General features: G+C 36.1%; 1 protein-coding gene across 3 annotated transcripts in view; it reads right to left on the reverse strand.

The window, feature by feature from the left end:
• Window positions 1-20105, reverse strand: part of VPS13A (vacuolar protein sorting 13 homolog A) — a 213835-nt gene that overhangs the window by 131216 nt on the left and 62514 nt on the right. For all 3 annotated transcript variants that reach the window (XM_037030342.1, XM_037030343.1, XM_037030344.1), the window contains exons 18-22: window positions 11911-12100; window positions 11709-11823; window positions 9866-10002; window positions 7038-7170; window positions 2439-2556 (exon numbers count right to left, since the gene is read on the reverse strand). In XM_037030342.1, coding sequence (XP_036886237.1) covers window positions 2439-2556; window positions 7038-7170; window positions 9866-10002; window positions 11709-11823; window positions 11911-12100 — 693 coding nt within the window. The remainder of the gene's footprint in view (window positions 1-2438; window positions 2557-7037; window positions 7171-9865; window positions 10003-11708; window positions 11824-11910; window positions 12101-20105) is intronic.

Below are 20105 nucleotides of genomic sequence, written 5' to 3' on the forward strand. Positions count from 1 at the left end.
GACCTTTCTATACACAAAAGCACAATTTATGAAAAATAGTAATTGATAAGCTGGACCTTATAAAATTAAAACTTCAGATTTACAAAACACAATATTAAGAGAATTGTAAGACATGCCACACATGGAGGGAAAATATTTGAAAAAGATACATCTCAAAAAACACTGTTATCCAAGAATATACAAAGGATTCTTAAAACTCAGTAAGACCAACAATCCAATTGGAGAAATGGGATAAAAATTTCAACAGATACCTCATCAAAAAAGATATACAGATAACAAATGAATGTATGAAAAGATGCTTCACAATATATCATGAGGGAAATACAAACTACAACAGCAATGAGATACCAAAACACACTTATTAAAATGACCAAAATCTGGACTACTGACAATACCAAATAATGACAATGATGTGTTAACAGCAGGGACACTCATTCACTACTATTGGAAATGCTAAAGGGTGCAGACACTTTGGAAGTTTGGTGGTTTCTCACAAAAGTAAACATAGTTTAACCATATGATCTAGAAACTGAGTTCTTTGGCATTTACCCAAATGATCTGAAATTTATGTCCCCACAAAAACGTGCACACAAATGTTTATAGCATCTTTACTCATAGTTTTTTATGAATAAAACTTACCCACATAAACTTTATAACCAAAAGTTGGAAGCAACCAAGATATCTGTTAGCAGGTAAATGGATAAACTGTGGTATATTAGACAATGGAACATTATTCAGCACTAAAAAGAAGCTAGGAAGTCATGAAACGACATGAAAGAACTTTAAATGCATAGTATTAAGTGAAAGATGCCAATCAGAAAAGGCTACATATTGCGTGATGCCAATTACATGAAATTCTAAATAAAGCAAAACTACCAAAACAGTAAAAAGGTCAGGGCCTGCCCAGGCTTCAGGAGGGTAGAGGGATAAATAGGTGGACCACAAAAGATTTTTTAGGGCAGTACAAATACTCTATGTGATACACTCTATATGACACCATAAAGACGAATACATGTCATTATGCTTTAGTCCAGAACCACAGAATACACACCACTAAGAATGAACTGCAATGTAAACAATGGACTTAGGGTGAATATGATGCTTAATGTATGTCCATCGATTACAACAAATGTACTACTCCAGTGGGAATCTTGTTAATGGCTGATGCTATGTATAAGTGAATACATGTAGGGGGTACTTACATGTGAAATCTATCTTCCTATCTATTTTTCTGTGACCCTAAAACTGCCCCCAAAAGTCTTTAAAATAATAATAAAAGAGACTGACACCAAAGAGAGAGTAAATATTCATTCATTGCACTTTTGTTTTAATCTGCACACTTTTCCTAAAACTTACTTTTCAATTCACGTTGACTATTAAGGTTATAATTCTCAAAATATAACTGAATTACACAGAGAAAATTATGAGCTTTCTTTTACTACTGACAGACTAAATATTTGTAATTAATCCCACACATACCAGTTTAACTTAGCAATATATTATGGAGCGGTCTCATTAATATACCTAAACTTTTCAATTTCTTTAAATGTGCCTGTGTGACCTGAAGATGACAGGTGCCGACACACTACCTCCCAAATAAGAGAATTTCCTTTATTTGCCTTAAACTTTCTAAATTCAAACTTCAAAAAAAACCTACCTGATATTTGCAGAGTTCTAGGATTTTATATGCTATCAAATATATACTGCTCACAAGTTACAAAATTTCTTAAAAAGCTTCTCAGATTTCATCTTTTGAAGTCATTATCCTTTCTCCCTGTGGTTATTTCCAGTATACTTCTCTAACCCTAAGTTATAGCCATTTTAGTATCACAGGATACTAATTCAAGTGGCTTTCCAGGAGTCACTTCCCTTGCAGTGATCACATTTGGCTGTCATGTACTGAACCAGAGGCTGGCAACCTATGGTCATGGGTTAATCCAGGGTGTGGCTTACTTTTCTAAATAAAGTATATGGAAACACAGCCTATTCATTATGTATTGCTGAACTAACAGATGCGAACCCAGCTATATGGAAGAACAACGGTATATTTATTTTTTAACTGCATATAATTGGACCCAAAGAGTTCTAACCCATGGTGTTCAAAGGTCAACTGTACCTAGAGTAATCAAATCCACAGAGATATAACACAGATATGACTGTCATAAGATAGGGTGGGGGAAGGGGGAAGGGAGAAAGGAAAGACACTAATGTTTAATGGGTATAGAGTTTCAGTTTGGGAAAATGACAAAGTTCCAGAGATGGATAGTGGTGATGGTTGCACCACAACAATATGAGTGTACTTCATGTTACTGAATTATTCAGCTAAAAATGGTAAGTATCCGGTTATATTTATTTTAATCTCACACACACAATAAATCAATGAATATGGTATTTCCTTAGCTACAGAATTACTGTTTCATGAAACAGATGATACATACTTAGGCATCCTTATATCCATGAAAACCATGGCCTTTGAGAATTCCACGCTGAAGTGCAGAGGTACCAAAATATGTTGCGTAGATTCACTGAGTTTTCGTGCTTCTTTCCAATTATCACCTAATTACAAAAACAGTATGTTTAACACACGTATAATTTAAAAGATATCAAATGTAAAATTATGTTTAATACTTCATAGTTACAAACTGCATGATACGCATCTACATAATCATAATACCACATGCCCAGGTGGAGGGGACTGGTTTGTTTTGGTCTGGCAAATGTGACTCAGCTCTGTATGGAAAACCTACAGAAGTGAAGTGGTGGGCAGGAGCCAGACCCTCAAACCCAGTTTTCCTGTGGGAATCAGGCCCAGAAAATGCATACAGATTGTCATGGCTTGCTCTTACTAAAACTCCACCACCCTGGTCTAAAACAACAAATGTGTATTGTCTATCTTCAAGGTAATTTCCAAAGCCTGTATAAACTTTCCCAAAGACAGAGCTAATCAGCTCATTGCCATTCCCCTCTGCATGTTATTTTCATTTCCTTGATTATACCTAAAAAGTAGACAATAATATTCTATGTAATAGATAATAAATCTTCCTCTGATGTAAGACCCGAGAAAAACAATAAAAGCCTATCTAGGCAAAGGTCGAGGTGTTTTCCTCTTGAGGGAGTGGCCGAGGCATCCATAGGCACTCTCCCCTTGAGAGAGCAGTTATGACATCCCCTTTTTCTCCACAGGATTGTTGATGCTCATGCATTTATTCTCATTGTCAGCCACAACAGGCGGACTCTGCTGGCCGGAGTCCGCCACACCCAGGTACACATAATTGGCAGGTAAATTCTTTTCCCTTTCATATATTCCTTTTGCTGCTTCATAAGTCTCTCTATGTTTTAATAGGAAAAATGCTTATTAAGAACAATATAGTTTTAATAAAATCTGCTGTGCTTTCACTGGTAATTACTTCAACCAGATACCTTATCTACAAAAACAACATGGCTCCAAGGCACTAATGAATAAGGTAGGGAGAGCACAGTTCTCCAGTATTAACTAATAGAAGCTGCCATTTACTTAACATTTGTAACTAGTACTGTTCTCAGGCAATGTTTAAACTTTTATATAATTCTCACAATGATTTATAATCATCCCATTTTAGAAAACTGAGACACAAAGGAATTTATAACTTGTTTACTACTACCAAAAGGCTAGTGAGTAATAAAGTTGAAATTTACATCCAGGTCTGCTAAGTATTTCATGCCTTAATGTTGAGTAAGAAAATGGCTAAATAACTGACAACACAGGCTTAGAACATTAGATAGCCAATAAAAACCATGAACTCAAGTGCCCAAAATATTACTGGTAAGTGAAAGAAAAGTCACGATATAAAACTATATAACTCATGTAAAGAATGCATTCACAAATACTCTCACTCATAAACACCACAAATTCCATATTCCATATACTCATAGGCCCATATGCTAAAAAAACACCCAAGGGTATGCACTAAAATATATTATATACATTGTCTCATTTGAACCTAATAATTCCATGAGTCAGATAAAATGTTTCTTGGTCAAGAAAAACCAAGTCAACAACAGATTAGATTTCTAGACATAGGTAGTAAAACAGATTTAATTTCAATTTTATACTAAGAAAATACTAAAGAAAATTACAATTTTTCTTTATTTGGAAATGAAAAATCTACAGGGAATCAACAGTGAAGGGAAGGAGGCCAGAATTCAAATCAACTACTTGGAACATAAGGAAGAAATAAACACTCAACCAGAACAGAAAGAAACAAGAATTCAAAAAGCAAGGACAGTATAAGATGACCCTGGGACATCTCCAAATGTGCCAACATCCAAATCATAAGGATGCCAGGAAAAGAGGAAGAGCAAGAAACTGAAAATTCATTTGAGAAAATAATGAAAGCAAACTTTCCCAATTTGTGAAGGAAATAAAATGCAAGTCCAGGAAGCACAGAGAATCCTAAACAAGTTGGATCCAAATAGCACCACACTAAGACACATGATAATAAAAATGTCAAAGATTAAAGATAAAGAGAAAATCTTAAAAGCAGCAAGAGAAAAGCAGAGAATTGCCTTCAAAGGAAGTCTCATTAGATTGTCAGCTGATTTCTCAAAAGAAACTTTGTGGGCAAGAAGTATTCAAAGTGCTGAAAAGCAAAGACTTACAATCTAGATTACTCTATCCAGCAAAGCTATCATTTACAGTGGAAGGACAGATGAAGTGCTTCCCAGACAAAGTAAAGCTAAAGGAATTCATCACCACCAAGCCATTAATACATAAAATGTTAAAGAGACTTATCTAAGAAAAAGAAGATCAAAACTATGAACATTAAAAAGGCAACAAATTCACAAATATCTATATGGAACCTATCTGCATGGAATGGCAAATGTAGCCCAACCCTGTTGGAAAGCCCATAGGCACATGTTAGCACGCAGGATGCCAAACCCACAGATTGGCTTTCCTGTAGGAAATCAGGCCTGCATTATACCTAGGCTGCTTTGAGGCTTGCTCTTGCTAAAACTCTCTCACCCTGAGTTGAGGCAGAAAATGCTTACTGCATATCTTTAAAGTAACTTCCTGAAGTCTGTGCTAATTCCCCCAAGGATGGAATGTAACCAGACCAATTATTCTTACTGTTCCCTTGCATTTGCAACATTTTTCCCTTGTTAATCTGTAAGAAGTAATCAGTAACATTCTTTCCTTTGTTATCTGTAAAAAGTAATTACCTAAAGCAAACCTGAGCATAACGAATGTGTGCTATGATATATGCTATTAGAAAGCCAATAAAAGCCTGTCAAGGCAAAGGTCGAGTCACTCTCCCCTTGAGAGAGCAAGCATGCTGTCCCTTTTTTCTCCACAGGACTTCGGTAGTCCATGTGAATTTGTTCATCTCATGCACAACACCATGGACACTGCTGGCCAGAGTCCACATCAACTATCAACAACTGAATCTAAAGAAATGAACACACAAAGCAAACAACCAGAACAGCAACAGAATCATTTGGAGGCTTACCAGCTGGGGAGGGGGGGAAGAGTGGGGAAAATGTACAGAGATTAAGAAGCATAATAAGTAGGTACAAAATAGACTGGAAGATGTTAAAAACAGTATAGGAAATGGAGAAGCCAAAGAACTTACATGCACTACCCATGGACATGAACTTAGAGGGGGACTGTTGGAAGGACAGGGGATACCAGGCCTAGGGCAGCAAAGTGGAAAAAATTCAAACAACTGTGATAACATAATCAATAAAATATACTTAAAAAGATACAGTATTTAAAAACCTGTATTTTAGAACTTACCAAGAGAATATACAGCAATTACATAAAGTAACTCAATGTCATAAAACCTTGCTCAAAATGATTTAATTATTTAATAGTTAATGCCTATGAAAAACATTCCAAGGAATTCCAGTAATTCTCAGACAATAATGATATATTTAATTTTTTCACAAAACATCTCAATATTTTAAATATTAAGTACAGTTAATGGGCTTCAAAAACTAATGATCAAAATGTATCAAACATACCAAAATATAGTAATTTATTCCCTGAAAACATTTGTGAATTTTCTACGAACAATTTACATGTGCTACCCACTATACTTCTGGGTTCCTTCTACACCAACTAGAATATGGTAGAAACCACCACCAATTCATTACCCTAAAGCAAATATAAAGACAAATAATCAAAATGTTCCAGTCCTAAGTAAACTGATATTTTTAACAGCCATTACTTTGGATTCTCCATTGCTTCTCATCTCATTAGTTTGCTCAGTTAATTAGAATTTGGCCATACAAATACATAGAGATCTCTAACACAGTCGGCAGTCCACCTTTACTGAGTTACCTGAATGTTCACTAACACTCCAGGGATTCTACAGCGGCACGGCACAGTGAAAAGAGGGCTCGAATACTCGGGGCTCTCTCACTATCCTTTAGTAGCTACTGACAAAGGAATTTCGGGTTCTGTCAACTAGATCTGGATCAAAGACTCCTAATTAGTACAGCAAAGTGAATAGGGTAAAGTGATACCTAAAAGAGTGACTCTCCTTGTATTTGAGTGGATATTTATGGCTGGGGCTGTAAAAACCCCTGGGCTAGTTGCCTCCACCCTTCAGCAGTCTCTTCTGGTTATCCCACTGTCTCACGCAAATATTTTTTAAAATGTGTCAGTGTTTTCCAACCTTGTCCAGCTGCTGGAAAACAGTGGTCTAAAACAGGGTTTGTCAATCTTGGCACTACTGGCATTTTTGCCAAATATGTCTTGGCTGACATTCCTGTACATTGTATGTTCATTAGCATCACTAAGCTCTACGCACTAGACATTGGTAGTGCCCCCACTACCCACGTGTGACAATCAAAAATGTCTCCAGACATTGATAATGCCTCTTAGGAGGTAAAATCACTCTTAGTTGAAATACTGCTCCTGTCTACCATACACTTATAATTTCAAAAAAATGTGAAAATTCTAACATATTTACAATGAAGGTCTTCAGAGAAACTGTCTAAAAATGTAATTAATCACTTCAGTAAACTGAACAATATATAACGAACTGCACACTTACCAACTCTGCTGTAGAGCAGCTGTATGCTTGTAAGCTGAATATCAAAGGAATCGTAAGCTCTGTCCATTAGCTCTTCAAGTTTGGCCCCACCTTGTTTCATATCTGGCAGTTCTGAACGACTTTTACTTGTCACCTTGAAATTAATTTCAAGAGTTTAGACCTAGCAAAAATACTTCAATGTGAAAGATAAGATTTTTATCTTTCAGAATATAATAAAAGAGTTAATAGGAAAGGATAAACTCAAGCTGACATAAGGCTATTAGAAATGTCTTTATCCATAACATGTATAATAAGGTTAGATATAAAGTGAATTTTAATATATTATGTTATATTTCCTAATTATTTACATTAAAAGACGGAAACCAAGCCAGGCCTAGAGAATAATGAATATATCTAAATTATTTAAAAATATGTTATGAAGCCTTTTTAATAAAAACAAGAGACATATATAGCTTATAAAACATTTCTCTGGCATCATGACAGGTATATATATAATTTTTTTTACCATTACAAATTTTATTTAAAAATCAATACATCTTAAATTACTACTTTAGTATGAAAATTAAGTACAGGCACTTATTTTCAAAGTATTGAAGGTGTAGTAAAGATAAAATATGCTTTCTAAAGCAAATATATTTGATACATTTGATTATGTTTTTTTTAATTTTATTTATTTATTTATTTATCTTTAGAGGGGAAGGAGAGAGGGAGAGAGACATCAATGTATGGTTGCCTTTCACGCGTCCCCTGCTGGGAGTTGGCCTGCAGGGAACTGGCCTGCAACCCAGGCATGTGCCCTGACTGGGAATTGAACCGCGATCCTCTGGTTCGCAGGCCTGTGCTCAATCCACTGAGCTATGCCAGCCAGGGCCTACATTTGATTATTTTAATGAGAATTATCATTTCCTACATTTTAAAAGGTTACAATAGCCTAATTAAATGACTATGCTAAAAAGCACAGTTTTTGTTTTCTAACTTTTGACATTTAAAAAATTTTTTTCTTTATTTAGTTTTTGTTCAAGTAGTTTTCTGTCTTATATTCCCAGCCCTGAAGACCTAAGAGTCCAAGATTATACCATATGATTTCATTCATACATGGAATCTAATGAACAAACTGAACAGCAAAATAGAGACACTCAGAGAGTGTGGGATGACAGCTAAGTGGTGGGAGGTTAGGGGGTGGAGGAATTGAGCAAAAAGGAAAAGGACTCATGGACACAAACAACAGTGTGGTGACTGTGGGGACGAGGAGGGTATAAGGGGATTAAATGGTAAAGAAAAAATACAATAAAAATAAAGTAAATAAAAGTCCAGGACTAAATATTAGGAGCACTGAATTTTAGCCCCAACTCTGTCATTTATGTTACCCCAAACAAGTTATACTTATATCTCCTCTTTATTGATATACTATGCACACTCCATTTTTCACATAAACATCCTGGAAATCACTCCACAACAGTATATAAAGATCTTACTTAAATCACACGCATATATATATATTTTAACATTTCCCCTGTTTCATATAGTTCTTGTGTATACGGTCAAACTTGATTACCTCTCTTTAAAAGGTAATGAATTTTAAGCAAAAGTTTAAGCAAATTGCCTAAGCTCACAAAACTACATTGATACCCTTACTCTTGACCTCATGCTCTTTCCATTATACCAGGCTTCCTTGATCCAATGGTATAACCAAATCTACATATGAATAATTAGCTGTATAAATACTGCAACTCTGACTCCACCAGTTGCCTACATAATTACCAACTGAAGAGTGAAACACAGAAAAGGGAGAATGTCAATATCAAGGAAAGGCATACATATGTTAGGTAGCAAAAAAGGGCATTCTAATATTATCCATCCCTCTTGGATCTTTAAACAGTTACAGCTATTCCTCTACATTTAGTGAGATAGAGCAGTGCTATCCAACAGAACTTTCTACAATGATAAAATCATTCTCCATCTGTGCTCTAATATAGTAGCCACTAGCCACTTGTGACTATTAAACACTGGAATGTGGCTAATGTGCTTAAGGAGCTGAATTTTTATCTTACTTTATTTAAAAATTTTTATTGATTTTGAGATATACCCAGAGAAATTCTGATTGGTTCTTCCACTTATTTATGCATTCATTGGCTGCTTCCTCTCTGTGACCTGATGGGATCAAAGCCACAACCTTATATCCAGACAATGCTCCTAACCAACTGAGCTACCCAGTCAGGGTTTTCTTACTTTATGTTAATCAACTTAATCAACCACATGTAGTCAGCAGTTATCATATGAACAGTGTAGATCTGGAAACAAAAAAAATATCCTCTACTTAAAACTAAAGAAGAAAAACACACATAGTTGGATTGAAAGTTAAATGACTTAGGTAAATGCAATATGACCATCTCTCAATGTGGGACTATTTAACAGAAATATTAAAATGTCAGTATCTAAAGTTATGTACATAAAAAATTTCAGAAGGATAGAGATATATTTGATTACTACCAGAACTCCCAACAATCTATATATTGTAATTAATCCACTTTAAACTTCAACTGAAAAAAAATTCTTTAAGCATTACTCTCAAATGCTACACATAAAAGTGATTCTTAAATTCACCCCTGACTTGGAGAGTTCAACTACTCATTTTGCTTTTAGAAATGCAGGAAAACTACCTACTGAATTGAAACTTCAATTTATTCACCAGACAAGATTTCTCAAATCCCACCATGTACCATAAATCTAAAAAGCAATATGCCAAATCAGTCCAAAATACAAAATACATTTTAAACAAAAAAATACCCTACATTCCATATTTCAAAATAAATATTATTACTATATACCTTTAAATGACCAAGGTCCAAAAGAAGCAGATTTGACGTTGGGCTAAAAATTCCACCTTGTGGGATAATAACATATGAAGCTTTCAAATTAATTCTGAGATCAAGAACTTTCTGTGTTTCAATAATATACAACAGACCTGCAAAAAATACAAATCATCACAATATTTTTCACAAATTACTCAAGAAGGAGAATTATTAAATGTATGAATGTGAAATTAGAATTTATTTTAAAATGACCTACAGCAAAATATTTTCAATATAAAGTAAAAATGTTTGTTATCAATGTGTACACTCCTAATTAAATATAACTGAGTGTAAAATTAGAATGATTTCTCAAATAAATATCCTTAACCCCAAAATCAATTGGGATAAAACTCAAGAGATAATATATCTAAAAAACTTAAGTTTTATGAAACATTTATTCGTAACTGCTATATGAGAATCTATGTAATTCTTTCCAAATCATGAACTTAACACAGGTACATATACCTTACTGAACAATGATTCTTGATCCTTGTGATGTCACTGAGACAAGAAGCAGCCTGAATTATTCAATCATCTTCAATAAAAGCATATGTAAACCAGAAGAGGCAACAAACCAGTGTTCTCTACTCCTTAGGTATTCCATTCACTTAAGTTTTTTTTTCTTTTTTTTTATTTAATTCTTATTCAAGTACAGTTTTCTGTTTTATATTCCCTGCCCTGCCCCCCCCAGTGCTCCCCACCTCCCTCCCATTTCCTGCCCCCACCTTAATTATTGTCCATGTGTCCTTTATACTTATTCATGTGAGTCCCTCCCCTTTTCCCCTATGATTCTCTCCCCTCTCCTCTCTGGACCCTGTCAGCCTGTTCCGTATTTCAGTGTCATTGGTCATATTTTGCTTGCTTGTTTGTTTTGTTGTTTAGATTCCTGCCATTCACTTAAGATTTTATTCTAATAAATTTAAGCCATTTATTGTCATGTGATTTATATACCAAATTAATCAATTTTATAGTCCCAAATCTAAAATCATTATCAATTATCAAATTATAATGACCCCACGAGATGGGAACTACTCCTCAAAGATGAAATTCTGTAAACAGCCACTGAATCATTTTGAATCAATAAACAATGTTAATTTTTAAGGTTCAGGGCATCTGACATTCAGATGCCGAAAGGTGCCTCAGTTCACAAAGGACAACAACAACAAAACCCGCACAAGAACTAACGTGTTCTGACATGAATTATGAGAAACTAAAAATGACAGTAACAACCTAGTATGTAAAATTATGAATGGCTAGAATGAAAAATTTAAGTGATGTAGTTTATTTAATGTGTATAACCTCATACTGTGTCAGAAGCATGTGCAGTTAAAAGAACATTCTGTTCAGAGGTTACGTAAGTTAGGTCACAGAGAGCTAAATGGTAAAGGGCAGAGATTAAACTAAAAAAGACCATTTCAAGAAGCCCTATGATTTTATAGAAGAATTCAAAGGCCAGTTTCTGTAATAAACAGAATTTCAAAAATCCTAACAAAATTTTGTGATTAACTTGAAAGTGGTTAATAGTTTTGACCTGAATGTAAGAAATGATTATGTACCAAATTATTTTCAATTAAATTGTATCTAGTCTAGATAGAAATTTAAAGAAGACATTACTCATGGGCATGGACAATAGGTTGGCGACCGGGGTAGGGGACAGTAATGGGGAAAAGGGTGGTGCAATTGTAACTGAACAATAATAATAAAAAGTAATAATAATAAAGTAAAAAAAGAAGACATTACTAAAATCAGATTTAAATGCCTGAATGGTTAGTATATTATTCTGTATTTAATTCACCAAAATAAATACTGGCATTTTTACCTGTTGCTGTCTTATCACGAAATTCTTCAAGCTTTGTCAAAGTCGCTGAAGTGAGCTGTGCTAAATTGACCTGTTTTGGAGGTCTGAAGAATTCCACTATACTATTCACTGTTTTCTGGTAAAATAAGCATTGTTAAAATTAGGCACAAAAATCAAACCAAACTGAAATGTATGAAAACTTAGAAATTTAAAGAATGCTTACTGCATCGTATATCACTTCTAAAGGCTCAGCTTCTATAATACACCTTTGAGCAACAGTTTCATCTAATGGATTTGTCTCAAATGTAATCCGGAAAAGTGATGTTGCATTATCCAATGAAGACAGAAGGCGAGGTTTTGCTGAATTGTCTGGTAGGCCAGCAACGTGAAAGGAATCTATTTTGGTTTCAAATCTGCATGGAAAAGATAAGATAAATATTAGCAATCGATAGAACTATAAAGTATTTTTCAAATTGAAAATAATAAAAAAACAACTTCACTTTGCATTTCCTGCTATTTCAGTCTGCTCACATCAAACAAAATATACAACTGTTAGATCTGACTTGAAAAAGATTAATTCACTCGGAACCCTATTCACATGTTGATTTCTACATAAAAAAGCCATGAAGGGTTAGGGTTCTCTGGTTCCCCATGAAAGGAACTTGGAAGTCACCATTCGGTACTAACAGGTAAAAAGCTGAACTGGAAAATGAACAGCTCTTCTTGGATACATAAAAAACTGCAGCAGCAGGACAAGCACCAAACCACTGCCCCCAAGATTAGAGAGACAGACAGTGAATACAGGGAGGCACAGTTTACCAGAGGAGAGACTCAGGATAGGAAACCACTGTGGATATCAGTACCAAGGCTGAAAACCTGAACTGTGGTTGATGAATTGCTGGAGACAGTGTGGAGAACTCAAGAGTGTTCAAAACTCTAGGCAGACCCAGTCATAGCAAAGCCTCCATAGTATTTTGGGATATCTCCAGAAATCTGACCAGGTTCCCACACTAAATATTGCAGAAAAATTCCCTCGACTTTCAAGCAAGGAGAGGGAGACAAATCATTTAAAAATATGCCAGAGGACTCTGTTCTTAACAAGGCCTGGCTTTTAGAGAAACTAGTTCCTACCCTGATGGGGTATTATCAGAGTCAAAATGAGAGAAAGAAAGAGATGCTTTAGATCATATATTATATGGGAAATACAAATTAAACAATAAGATACTATTGCACACCTGTTAGAATGGCCAAAATCCGGAATAGTGACCAACACCAAATAATAGCAAGAATGTGAAACAACAGAAACTCTTAGTACATTGATGGGAGTATGCAAAATAGTACAGTTACTTTGGAAGAGAGTTTAGCAGTTTCTTACAAAACTACAGTTGTACAATCAAGTAATCATGCTCCTTAGTGTTTACCCAAAGAGGCTGAAAACTTATCTATACAAAAACCTACACATGGATGTTTACAGCAACTTCTTTTTATTTTTGTACAGCTACAGTTGTCATGCCTTTTCCCCAATGCTCTCCCCTATCCTCTCGCTCTATCGATCCCCTCCCCACTGTCCATGCTCAAGAGTCCTCTATTAGTGTTCCTTTGCTTGCCCTCTCCCCCTCACCTTTGGTCACTGTCAGTTTGTTCTTTATTTCCAAGTCTCTGGTTCTATTTTGCTCATTTGTTTACTTTGTTGATTAGGTTCCACTTCTAGGTGAGATCTTATGGCATTTGTCTTTCACTGCCTGGCTTATTTCACTCAGCATAATGCTCTCCAGTTCCATCCATGCTGACTCAAAGGGTAGTAAGCTCCTTCTTTCTGCTGCACAGTATTCCATTGTGTAAATGTAGCACAGTTTTTCGACCCACTCATTTACTGATGAGCACTTAGGCTATTTCCAGCACTTGGCTATTATAAATAGTGCTACTATAAACATAGGAATGCATAAGTTCTTTTCATTGGCATGTCAGGATTCGTAGGAAATAATCCCAGCAATGGGATCACTGGATTGAAACGCAGTTCCATTTTTAGCTTTCTGAGGAAATTCCATACTGTTTTCCACAGTGGCTGCACCAGTCTGCATTCCCACCAACAAACATAATAGTGTTCTCTTTTCTCCACAACCTCGCCAGCATTTCTTATCTGATTTATTTATAATGGCCATTCTAACCAGTGTGACATGCTATCTCATTTTGGTTGTAATTTGCATGTCTCTGATGGTTAGAGGTATTGAGCTTTTTTTCATGTGTTTATGAGCACTGTGTGTGTCCTCCTTGTAGAAGTGTCCATTCAGTCCTTTGCCTATTTCTTAATTGGGTCATTTGTTTTCCTGGTGTGGAGTCATGTGAGTTCTTTACGTATACATTTTGGAGATCAAACCTTTGTCTGATGTATCACTGGCAAATATTTTTTCCCATATGGTGGTTCTCTTTCTATTTTGTTGATGTTTGCTTTAGCCAGGCAGAACCTTTTTAACTTGATGAAGTCCCATCTGTTTATTCTTTATGTCCCTTGCTCTAGGCCAGGGGTGTCAAACTCATTTTCACCAGGGGCCACGTCAGCCTCACAGTTGCCTTCAAAGGGCCGAATGTAGTTTTAGGACTGTACAAATGTAACTACTCTGTAACAGGTGAGAGCGAGGTGCTGCTGCTGGGTAAAAACAAGGTGCCAGGCCAGATAAAACAGGTGGAGGGTTGGATTCGGCCCAGGGGCCTTGTGTTTGCCATCTGTGCTCTAGGGGACATATCAGTGAAAATACTGCTACATGGGATATCTAAAATTTTCCTATGTTTTCCTCTAAGACTTTTATCTAAGTCTTACATTTAAGACTTACATTTAAGTCTTTTATCCTTGAGTTTATCTTGGTGTAAGGTGTAAGTTGGTCTAGTTTTGTTCATTTTTTTGCATGTACTTGTCCAGATCTCCCAACACCATTTATTGAAAAGGCTATTTTTACTCCATTTTATGCTCCTGCCCCCTTTGTCAAATATTAACTGATCATATTAACATGGGTTTATTTCTGGGCTCCCTATTCTGTTCCATAGGTCTATGTGTCTGCTTTTATGCCAATGTCAGACTATTTTGATTACAGGGGCCTTGTAATAAACTCTGATATCAGATATTTTGATCCCTTCTATTTTTTCCCAATATTGCTGAACCTATTTGGGGTCATTTATGATTCCACAGAAATTTTTGAAATATTTGTTCTATATCTGTGAAATATGTCATTAGCATTTTGATAGGGACTGTGTTGAATCTATAGATTTCTTTGGGTAGTGTGGACATTTTAATGATGTAATTCTTCCAACCCATGGACACGGTACATACTTCCATTTTATTTGTGTCTTTCTTAATTTCCTTCTTCAGTGTTGTGCAGTTTTCTGAGTACAGGTCTTTTACCTCCTTGGTTAGGTTTATTCCTAAACATTTTATTTTTCTTGTTGCTATAGCTAGTGGGACTTTTCCCTTAATTTCTGTTTCTGATATTTTAGATGTTTCATTGTTGGTGTACAAACCTGCCTTCAATTCCTGAATGTTGACTTTGTATCCTGTCACTTTACTGAATTCATTTATTAGGTCAAGTAGTTTTTTGGTGGAGTCTATGGGGTTTTCTATGTGCACTATCATTTTATCTGCAAACAGTGACGGCTTTACTTACTCCTTTCCAATTTGGATGTCTCTTATTTCTTTCTCTTGTCTGATCACTGTGGCTAGAACTTCTAATACTATGTTGAAAAGAAGTACTAAAAGTGGACACCCTTGTCTTGTGCCTGATCTTAGGAGGAAAGCTTGTCGTTTTTGCCTGTTGAATATGATGTTGGCTGTACGTTTTTCATATATGGCCTTTATTATGTTGAGGTATGCTACCTCTATTCCCAGTTTGCTGAGCGTTTTTATCATAAATGGGTGCTGAACTTTATCAAAACCTACAGGATGCAGTAAAGGTGGGTCCTAAGAGGGAAGTTCATAGGAATACAGGCCTACCCCCCAAAAAGATAGAAATATTTCAAATAAACAACCTCATCCTACATCTACAAAAACTAGAGGAACAACAAAGCCCAGAGCAAGTAGAAGGAAGGAAATATCAAAATAAGAGCAGAACTAAATGACATAGAGACTAAAGAACATGCCAAAGAATTGATAAATCCAAAAGCTCATTCTTGAAAAGATAAAGTCAAAGAGCCTTTAACCAGGCTCATAAAGAAAAAAAAAAGAGAGATGATCCAAACAAATAAAATCAGAAACGATATAAGAGAAATTACAACCTATACCACAGAAATACAAAGGGTTGTAAGAAATTACTAAGAACTATATGCCAAAAAATTGGACAACCTGGGCAAAATGGACAAATTTATAGAAACATATAATCCTCCAAAATTGAGTAAAGAAGCAGAAAGCCTGAGTAGACTGCTATCAGCTAGTGAAATTGAAGCAGAAATTAAAAAAACTCCCAGCACACAAAAACCCTGGGCCAAACGGATTCACAGGAGAATTTTAAATTCCAAACATTTAGGGAAGAGCTATCCTCAATTCTTCTCTAACCATTCCAAAAAATCCAAGTAGGGGGAAACTCCCAAACTCTTTATATGAGGCCAGTATTATCTTAATTCAATAACCAAATAAAGACACAACAAAAAACCTACAGGCTAGTATTGCTGATGAACATAGGTGCTAAAATCCTCAACAAAATATTGGCAAACCGGATCCAGCAGTGCGTTAAAAAGATCATACATCATGATCGAGTGGGATTCGTTCCAAGGATGCAAGGATAGTACTGAGGCAGGAGACAACATAGGAAGAACTCTGAGACTGCACTGCTGCTACTGGCCAGTGTCTAGTATGTCCTGATGGCCAGGAAACACCTTTTACCTCTTAGGTAGAATAAATAGTTAACCGAGGCAGGAAAGAGGGAGGAAACGCGTCTCGCATACTAACTCAGTAGTCCCGAGCCTGTTCTGGTAATACTGCCAGGTTGTTCCAACACCACAAAAAATACTATGTTAGCAAGAAAAAAGGAAGTCCTCGAAATTCTATTTAGCATTTCCACTATCTGGAAAAGAAAGCCTTGAAACTGGGCTTTCATCCCAGGGCCTGGAATGTGGGAGAGGGTCCACACTGCCCATAAAACAACTTTGGTTAACTCTCTACCTCTGGTCATCTGGTTTTATGAGGGAGTCCCAAATGCTTACAGAGGAGCCCATAAATAACTTTGGAAAGTGCCCCAATTTTAATTAACTGTCATGTATTTGTTTTACCACTAGATAAACAAATAGAGTCTAGATAAGGATCCAGGATAACAGACCCCAACACATACCTATGTTTGGGTAGTCACATCCCCCCAGGAGAGCTGGCACCACCTTTACCTGCCAATCAATATCTAACTTTTTTCTCTTATCTGACCAACTAGGTAAGTCCTCAGAACAAATTATTCACTTTCTTTCTTGGGGGCTCAGGGGACTCAAGGTGCTCTCAGCTCTCTGGACACCCGGCTTCTGGTTACCCAGCCTCAGGTCACCTGGGGGCTTGCCACCCTGGTCTTCAGCTGCTCTTCCTCGCCTCCCTGCTTTGCACTGAAATTTTGCCTCTCACCCCCAACCCTGGCTAGTCCCGTTCTCTTCCATGGAAACAGATCACTAATAAACTGACTGCATGCTAATAGATTTGCTGATCTGTAATTATTTACAAGTGTTAGCAAGAAGGTCTCCCATAAACAGTATAATATATACAAATCAATAAGCATAATATCTCACACAAACAATATGAAAGATAAAAACCACATGATGATATTGATAGATGCTGAAAAAGCAGCTTTCTTTATAACTGCCAAACTTGGCAGCAACTAAGATGCCCTTCAGTGGGTGTATGGAACTAGTACACTCAGACAATAGGATGCTAGTAAACACGAAAAGAAAATGAACTATGAGACATAAAAGTACACAGAGAAAACCTAAATGCACGTTACAAAGTTAAAAAGCCAATCTGAGAAGCTACATAATGTATGATTTCAACTACATAAAATTCTGGAAATTGCAAGACCATGGGCACAGTTAAAAAGATCATTGGTCAGTGCTGAGGGAATGACTAGGCAGAACGTAAGATTTTTAGAGCAGTAAAAATACTCTGTATGACACCATAAGAATCCAAAGCCATAAAATGTACAATACCAAGAATGAATTGCAATGTAAACTAGGGACTTCAGGTGATCATGACATGTGAATGAGGTTCATCCTTGGTTTAAAAAAGAAAAAGTACCAATCTGGTGAGAGATACTGAAAAGAGGGGAGACTCTGCATGTGTATGGGGCAGGAGCCTCATGGGAAATGTCTGTGCCTTCTGCCCAAATTTGTTGTAAGCCTAAAACTGCTCTAAAATAAGAATCTTCAAAAATGTTAATGGAATATTGTCATTTAAAATGCCAGAGTTAGGTGCTCAAAGAATCACTCTCTCCAATGAAACAGGCACTATTAAGCTAGTAAAAACCGCCAGAATTAATGGTTTTGCAAGTCTGGAATTTAATAAAAAACTTACAGCAACCAGCAAAGTGCTAAATGAAGGGAAAGAGAGATTAATTTCAGAAAGGAAGCACTCTGCCATATTTGTTTAAATGGCTATCAACCTAGTCCTCATTGCAGCAGTGACTATGGGGACAATGGAAAACACTTTGGGCCCGGCCTGCTGAAGCCAGGAGACTAATATAAGCTGCTATGGTCTGAATGTTTGTGTCCCTCCACTTTCTTTGTTGAAATCGTAATCCCAATTTTATCATACTGGGGCCTTTAGGAGGTAATTAGGTCATGAGGGCAAAGTTTCTCATGACTGGGATTGTTGGTCTTATAAAAGAGACTAGAGAGATTCCTGCCCCTTCCACCATGTAGGGACACAGCAAAGTCAGTGGCCTGAAATCTGGAAAAGGATGCTCATTAGAACCCAACAATGTTGGTACCCGATCTTGGTTCTAGTCTTCAGGACTGTGAAAAATACATTTCTGTTGTTTGTAATACAAGTCTGGGAGCTCCATGCAATTAGGACGTGAAGGCTAAAGCAGAGATGCAGGCAGTCTGACATGGCACTAAAGAAGTGCCACAGCTCACAGCCAAGTGCAAAGACACATGGTATTTCTCTTTGCTTTGATTTGGCTCCAGGAAATTAAGAAAAAATCTGTCAGTTCACCAGCTAACCAATGAAATAGTGGAATAGAGATAACAGTGACCTCACAGGACAAAAAAATGGTCATTTCAAAAATAGTTTGGGAAATTTACTGTTATTAAGTTTACTAAGTCTATAATAACAAATTATCACAAACTGGGCATCTTAAAATAAAAATGTATTCTCTCACAGATTTGGAGGCCAAAATTATGAAATCAAGGGTCAGAAAACTGATTCCTTCTGGAGGCTCTGCAAGACATCATGTTCCAAGCTTTTCTCCAAGATTCTGGTGGTTGCTGACAATGCTTAATATGCCAACCTCTACCTGTCATTTCATGGCATTATTTTCTGTGTCTGTCTTTAAATCACCTTCTTCAGTCTCCCTATTTCTTCTGTGTTCAAATTTCTCTCTACTTATAAGGACATAAGTCATATTAACCTTTTTATATTTGGAAACAGACCATCTCAAAATGAGGTCACATTCACAGGTACTAGGGCTTAAAACTTGACATATCTTTTGGGAGAAAACAATTCTACCCATTATAGTCCTCAACAATAGGAACAAACTCAAGTGTGGGGAGAGAATTTAATTTCTATAGAGTTACACTATACAATTCAAAATGCCAAGTTTCCAACAAAAAATTACAAAGAATGCACATAAAGAGAAAGCCAAGATATGGTATTTAGGAATACAAAAGAAAAACAGCAAAATTAAGTTTATACTGTCAAGAGAACAATCTGAAATGAAACCAAAAGGCCTCCAGGAAGGTGAGCTAATATGTACTTCCACGTAAAACAGAACTTTTGAACTGAGATAAACAACAAAGCTACATACATCCAGATACAGTTCCTGGAACTGACTCTGCATCACTGAACTCTCTATTAACAACTAAATTTTTCACCAAGCAAGAGACATAAGTAATTAATCATTTATAACAATGTAGGTCAGATTGCCTGCCCCAGTCACACTTCTTTCAAAGCAACTTGCATAATCCCTTTCAAAGCCCCCTTTTTTGATCTTTATAAATTCTGTCCTTTTGTTTTCTCCTTGGAACACAGAGTACCTACTCAAGTCTGTGCTTCTGAATTTCAGTCCCTAAAAAAACACCCAAAGAAGTTTTTGTGTGCCTTACAGTTCTTGCACAAAATTCACTGACACTAGAAAAGATAGTAAACAATTCTCTTAAATATACTGAAAGAGCTAACTAACTAAATGAACAAATGATCTTTTTTAAAACACACAGATAAAGAACTAAGAAAATCTAGGAGAAAAA

This window comes from Sturnira hondurensis, unplaced genomic scaffold, assembly GCF_014824575.4.
Source record: "Sturnira hondurensis isolate 20B ecotype Veracruz unplaced genomic scaffold, ASM1482457v3 Scaffold0020642, whole genome shotgun sequence".
Lineage (NCBI taxonomy): Eukaryota > Metazoa > Chordata > Mammalia > Chiroptera > Phyllostomidae > Sturnira > Sturnira hondurensis.